Raw genomic sequence first — 7,054 nt, 5'->3', positions numbered from 1 at the left:
TAGATTTAGTTCTATACTATCTTAAGTGTACCACATACTAGATCGATTTATGAGGTTAGTAAGTTTTTTTTTTTTTTAAGTCTTGAGAAGTTTCTGTCATTATCTTGAATATGTTTATCTGAATAGAAGGAAGAATCATACTAATGTTCTTTCACATCCTTATGCATGATATTGATATGTAATTAATGACTGAAACATAATGCATAGATATATAGTTGTGTAACACTTCATGAGATGCAAATAGATGTCTAGTTAGTGGAATAAACTATGGTGGAGTGAAGTATTCATCAATTTTTTGCTAATTAACCATTTATGTTGAATGGAATGAGCATTTCACTCGGTCCACTTATCCCACTAAAAACTTCAAAAGAAAATATTTGTTTGCAATTGTTTAAAGACATAAGTAGAATACATTTATTTATATCTCATTTTGTATCTCACTCACATATATTTCATTCATCTTTACTCTATCTATTCCTTGTATAGTTTTATATTTAATTATCATTTAGGGCCATTGAGTAACTCTCACTGACTCACTTATTGTATGCAGTAAGTAAGGCAGAGCATAACAAAAAGATTTACCAAATCAACAAGTTATCTAATAAAAGTTTATACATTCCACGTGAAATAAGTTACTGGCAGAATTTTACAGTAATTTTTTTTACTGGTAATTCATAGCAGATTCGTATACCAAAATAAAACCATTGCGTGGAGAAAACAAACAAACTATTCGACACTTTTTTATCTTGTTACTGTTGTTGATTAAAAATGATCATAATAACTCCTATTAGAAAAATTTATCAAAAAAAGAAAGGAAAAAAAAAACTCCTTTTAGAAAAAGTGTCATGTCACACAACAACGAGTTGACTATAAATTTAATTTAATTAGGATTAAAAATAGGATTAAAAATAAAATACTCATTAATTCGTTCAGTTGACAAGTCTATATTATAGGTGTTCAGTGTTCTTACAAACATCTCTAAGAGCATATGTAAAAGTGCATCTTTGAAAATTGATCTTAAAGGAGAAAAAATATTAATAATGTAAGAGGAAAGAAAGAAAAGCTTAGACTTTTTCCATTTCCACATCTCCTGACCAATGACGGCCTGCCACGTACACACGAACATGGCTCCGAACTGTTCTCGCAGGAGAACGCGTTCCTAGCCCAAACCCAACTTTTCATCAGTTTTAATATTTAAAAACTCTTAGAACAGGGCCATAGTTACCCTGATAAATATGATCTAATGAAACAGAGCTATGTACTTTACACTAAAATGGAACACAGAGAAATCTATATTATCTTAAAACTATGTTATAATGGGATCATCATGCATCTTTCACAAAACTAAAAAAGACATTACTTTGAATGTCTTTCTTGTTTAATGGAAACTTCTAAAGTCAAACATCTAGAAGCTCTTTGGGTGGTGTTTCCACTATTTTCTGCATTTGTGGGATCTTCTTCCCCACCATCTATTGGACAAACCCACAAACACACTTTCCCAGAGATATATACATTCATTTATTTATAGTATACTTTTGTGTTGATTTGACTTTTAGAGGATTTTTTTTTAGTGCACTACTTTAGGCCAAAAGCTATACTGCATTTCTCTCACAAGCTATTCACTGTATGATAAACAAATCAAGTATTGCAAAATCAGAGCTAAGTAGTATGATGATTTGATAGCAAAAGTTTTGTGGCGTTCGAAAATCCATTATATTTTGTATGTGAAACATTTTCAGTAGAATTTCTTTGATCTAGACTTGGAGCAGCCGCTTGAACCAAGAAATCTCAAATCCGAGTTATCTTGGAAGGTAAAAAAAACAGATGAGTATAAGATTTTCTTTGATAATTTTAAGAATTTGATACAACTAAACAATCAAAGTTAATTCTTTTTCTTCTTCTTTAAGTTTGGAGCTGGCTTCGGACCATACATGCAGATACGTAGTCTTCCTTCTAAGACTCTCTGGTGGAAGCAGTTTTTATACAAATCCCAAAACTCATTTCTGCAAATATAACAGACAATAAAAATCAGAAAAATTCACTCGATTGATGATGATGGGGCAGCTTGTTCAAGAGTTGAGAAACCAACCTGACTTGAGGCAATGTGAATAAGGAAAATCCCTTGACATCTGGGTGCATGTCCACCACAATCATATCTAAACGCGAAAGCCCTAACGCTTCTATGTCGATTAGCTTTTTGATTCTGCACAGAAGAGCAAGAGAACAGTCAGGATATGAAGACACAAGTCAAGGAAAACAATGAAATTTGATTTAAGTCGAAGGAAGTGATGAGATTTACTAACCTGTTTGGTGTGCCGCTCCCAATATTCACCCGTTTCTTCAACAGAGATACCTGCAACGCAATGAACTTGAGTTAATAATTTGAGCGTATAACAACTGAGCTTGAGAAATCTACAACAGAATTGAGAACACAAACAAAGATTTTCGGAAACAACTTTCATTTTAAGACCAAAGCAGAAGCGCCTCTAATTGCAAGTTCCAACCAAAACAATAGCTATGATGTGAGATTTATGCTATAGTCTTATATGCAAATAAAGAAACAAAAACAAGAGCTGGGATCAGACTGACGTGCAAATAGTTCGTTCAGCATTGCATATGGCTCTGAAATATCGATATATTTATCATCATATCCCAGACTCTTTACAAGAAAGAAAGACAGAGAGAGATATGAATAACACTGAGTATATGCTTAATGATGGATATTTTAAGGGATCAGACTGACGTGCAAATATATATTGTTCAGCATTGCATGTGCCTATGCCATATCGATATATCTTATCATCACTTCCCAAATCCTTAGCATGACTTAAAGAAGAAAGAAAAGAACTACATGAGTATGCAGCAACTCTTAATGTTATATATTATACATAATGGGATCAGACTGACGTGCAAATACATTTCATCTGCATAGCAATTAGCCTTAGAGATTTCGTATTTTTGTCATCATATCCCAAAGTATCAGAGAAGCAAGAAACATGCATTCCACACAAGAGAACCAAAACAAGATTCAATACAGAAAAGCTCACATGGCAATTTCAATTTGTTAATCTTTCTCTATAGACAAATCTATGTAAGAATAGAAAACTACCTGTTCCTCGACCTTCAAATGCTTTGAGAACAACTTCACTGCTGGACAATGCTTAGTCAATGAATGCAAACCCCTACAGACATAAAACAGGATTAATCTAAGCACCTCTTTATTCAAATAAGCAATAACAAATATACAATGATACCTTAGAAGTTCCAAAGATCTCAGAGCAGAGGAACTAATAACAAGAACAGATGGGTTTCCAGGTTCAACATTCCGTTCAAGGGTCTCTCCTTCACAAAGAGTCTCTCTCCATGAAGACCCACAAGAAAGCTTTATATGCTCTCCCAAGTTGCTTACATCTTGATCCAATCTTTGAGATAACTCAACTATACACGTATCTGCAATCAATCAAGAAAAATCTACAATCTATCAGAACTTGGGAAATTTTGTGCATTGACAAGTCGAATCAATAATCAAAGCTCGCATTTTTGGGATCTCTAAACCCATAAGATAATCTTAAACAGAAGCTTATAGAGACCGATCTAGAATAAAACAAAGGACGAACCTTTAATGGGTTCGAGCTCTAAAGAAGAAACCTTGATACCAATGGCGGATTCAAGCTGATTCAAGAAGTAGCTAAGCTGCTCAGAGGCCGATACCGGTTCCGAATACAGTTGCTCGTCATCTTCGTTCTCGGTTTTCTGGTCGTTTCTTATACTCTTCTCAATGGTCTTATCAAAGGTGGGAGCTTTCGACTTCTTAGTCTTTTTAGACTTCTTCTTCAGATCTTTCTTCGGACCATGTGATGGTCTTCGATTTCTTTTAGGGTTTTTAACGGCGGAGGGTTTTACCTCTGTGGTTGCCATGTTTTTTCAGAGTATACAGACAATGGAGAAAAAGAGCGGCGTTATAAATAAAGTAATAAGAGTCGCAAATTTAGGTTTAGCGATGTTTGTTTCCTTTTGTTTTTTTTAAATCGCTTAACGGTTCTTTTATACCGGCCAAAATTCCAATAACCAAACCAAATTGGTTTTTTATAATCGTTATTTATACCGGCCAAATTTCCAATATCCAAACCAAATTGGTTAGTAGAGTAAGAAAAATATGCCATGTATGTACAATGAGATTTGCCCAACAAAAAAAAAAAAGTATGTATTGTTATAATACATCATATTGGACTTATAACCGGACCCAATAAGCCCATCAGGGTTATTCATTATGTACTCTAAAACCCTAGGTTTATATGCCTAATTATATGTATCATTATTCATGGAATGGAATAAGATAACAATAAGTTTCACAACACGTTATCAGCACGAGTTTGCTCTTAACAACCCTAACCCTAAAAATCGCAAAACACTGTTCACGCCGACATTGTTCATCGATACTGTTCATCGACACTGTTCATCGACACTGTTCATCGACACTGTTCGCTGATACTGTTCACGCCAACACTGTTCATCGATACTGTTCATCGACACTGTTCATCGGTACTGTTCATCGACAGCGTGAGTTACCGAGGTCTTTAGCTCCCGGTTCTAGTCCATACAACCCCATAAGGTGAAAGGTAACATCAAAACCCTAAAGAATAATAACCGGATCTCAATCTGGGTAAACCGGTTCAAACTGGTTATTCTAAACCGGAAATCAATTCGGCCCAAACCGGAATCTAATATTCCGGTCCAACTTTAAACCATTAAACCGAACTTATGTTCCGTATCCTTAAAATTTCCGAACTGGTTTCCTCAAATTAGAAACTTTCCTCATTTAGAAGGTTTCCTCAAATAGAAACTTTCCTCATTTAGAAGGTTTCCTCAAATAGAAACTTTCCTCATTTAGAAGGTTTTCTAAAATAGAAACTTTCCTCATTTAGAAAGTTTTCCTCAAATAGAAATTTTCCTCATTTAGAAAGTTTCCCAAATTAGAAACTTTCCTCATTTAGAAGGTTTCCTCCAATAGAAATTTTTCTCATTTAGAAAGTTTTCCTCAAATAGAAACTTTCCTCATTTAGAAAGTTTTCCTCAAATAGAAACTTTCCTCATTTAGAAGGTTTCCTAAAATAGAAACTTTCCTCATTTAGAAGGTTTCCTAAAATAGAAACTTTCCTCAAATAGCAAATGACCCGGAATGAAAACTTTCCTCATTTAGAAAGTTTCCCAAATTAGAAACTTTCCTCAAATATAAAGTTTCCTCAAATAGAAAATTTAATTATTTTCATATAACTATCCTTTTAACAAACCCCTAATGAAATCAATCTCATGTTTCAGATGTCAAACATTCAGAAAGTCGAGTTCGAGGCCCTCAAGGTCTCCGGTGAAAACTATCTCGAATGGGCCCTGGACACCAGGATTTTCCTCAACTCAAAGGGACTGGGTGAGTGTATCAAAGCGGATAACACCGCATCTGATAAAGACCGGTCCCAGGCGATATTTCATATCCGCCATCATTTGGCCGCAAGCCTCAAACAGCAATATCTCACTCTTGAGAACCCACTCGAACTTTGGGTGGCCCTAAAAAAAAACGGTATGATCACCAGAAAACGGTGCTCCGGTTCCAAGATTACAAATCTGTGGATGACTACAACTCCGAACTCTTTCGGATAGTTTTAATCATGAAACTATGTGGTGAAGAGGTGTCTGATAATGATCTCCTCGAGAAAACATTATCCACCTTCCATACCCAAAATATTGTGCTTCAGCAACAATATCGTGCAATGAAACATACATTGTACGAAGATTTGTTATCCTGTTTGCTCTTGGCCGAGAAAAACAATGACATGTTAATGAGGAACAGTGCCCAGAGGCCCCCGGGATCGGCTCCAGTACCAGATTTCCGCAAAGAATCTTACAATGTCCAGCGAGACAGATCCTCAGATCGTGGCCATGGACATGGGAATGGACGTGGGAATGGACGTGGAAAGCGTAGACGCGGAAACGGAAGTGGCAACCGACATAACCTCAGTTATGGTTCCGGTAAAGGCCGTGGTATCTCTAAACCAAACCGCCCTGTCCACCCAACCAATCAGTCTGCCTGTACCAGATGCGGAATGTTCATCACTGGACAAAGAACTGTCGTACTCCCAAGTTTCATTGCGATTTGTATCAGAAACATGGGAAAGCACCTGCTGAAGCTAACATGGCCCAGCAAGTTGATGCTAACGACACCACCACCGAGCCGACCGATCTCATGGACTACGAGACCTCAGATCTCCTCGATTGATTCTATCATCTGAACATGTGTTGTTATCAAACGGCACACATCTGGACATTCCAGATGCATTATACTCACCCAACTCAAAAAGAAACCTTTTAAGTTTTAAAGATATCAGACTTAATGGTTTCCACATAGAAACCCAGGGTGAAGGGAATAAAGAATCCCTACTGATCACTAAGATCACTCTTGGCCATAAACAAGTCCTCGAGACTATACCCGCTTTATCTACTGGCCTTTACTATGCCAAGGTCAGTATGATTGAGGCTAATAATGCTCTCAAAGCCCGGTTCCAAGACTACACTATTTGGCACGACTGGCTTGGTCATCCCGGTACAACCATGATGCGTAAATTAATCCAAAGTTCTCAAGGACACACCCTTCGAGAAAACCGAGTCTTCCCTTAGCATCTCATGTGCACAGCTTGCTCCCAAGGGAAGTTGATCACTCGGCCTTCACCAGTAAAAGTGTCCAAAGAGACATTGCATTTTCTGGAAAGAATCCAAGGAGATATCTGTGGTCCCATTCACCCACCTTCTGGGACATTCCGGTACTTCATGGTACTAATAGATGCTTCGACCCGTTGGTCGTATGTATGCCTGTTGTCTTCTCGGAACCAAGCTTTTGCTAGGTTGTTGGCTCAAATCATCAGATTACGAGCCCACTTTCCAGACTTCCCACTAAAGACTATACGTCTTGATAATGCTGGTGAATTCACTTCCCAAGCGTTTAATGATTACTGTATGGCCATGGGGGTGACCGTTGAACATCCTGTGGCACATGTCCATACTC

At 37.0% G+C, this 7,054-nt stretch overlaps 1 protein-coding gene across 2 annotated transcripts; it reads right to left on the bottom strand.

The window, feature by feature from the left end:
• Positions 1 to 1,694: 1,694 nt before the first annotated feature.
• Positions 1,695 to 3,987, bottom strand: LOC9298579 (protein CMSS1). 2 transcript variants are annotated; one of them, XM_002862456.2, is made up of 6 exons: positions 3,618 to 3,986; positions 3,255 to 3,450; positions 3,110 to 3,182; positions 2,304 to 2,353; positions 2,090 to 2,203; positions 1,695 to 2,003 (listed from the first exon to the last, which is right to left on the bottom strand). In XM_002862456.2, exons 1-6 carry the CDS (start codon positions 3,916 to 3,918, stop codon positions 1,883 to 1,885), a joined length of 855 nt encoding a protein of 284 aa, XP_002862502.1. In that variant the 5' UTR covers positions 3,919 to 3,986; the 3' UTR covers positions 1,695 to 1,882. The 2 variants fall into 2 exon arrangements, with proteins under 2 accessions (XP_002862502.1, XP_020867685.1); XM_021012026.1 differs by lacking the exons at positions 1,695 to 2,003; positions 2,090 to 2,203; positions 2,304 to 2,353 and adding an exon at positions 2,378 to 2,659 and having other exon boundaries at positions 3,618 to 3,987.
• Between the last annotated feature and the right edge of the window lie 3,067 nt (positions 3,988 to 7,054).

The sequence above is a fragment of the Arabidopsis lyrata genome (genome assembly GCF_000004255.2).
Source record: "Arabidopsis lyrata subsp. lyrata unplaced genomic scaffold ARALYscaffold_401, whole genome shotgun sequence".
Lineage (NCBI taxonomy): Eukaryota > Viridiplantae > Streptophyta > Magnoliopsida > Brassicales > Brassicaceae > Arabidopsis > Arabidopsis lyrata.
The sequence above is the reverse complement of the archived record's forward strand: the minus strand, read 5'-3'. Positions and strand labels throughout refer to the sequence as shown.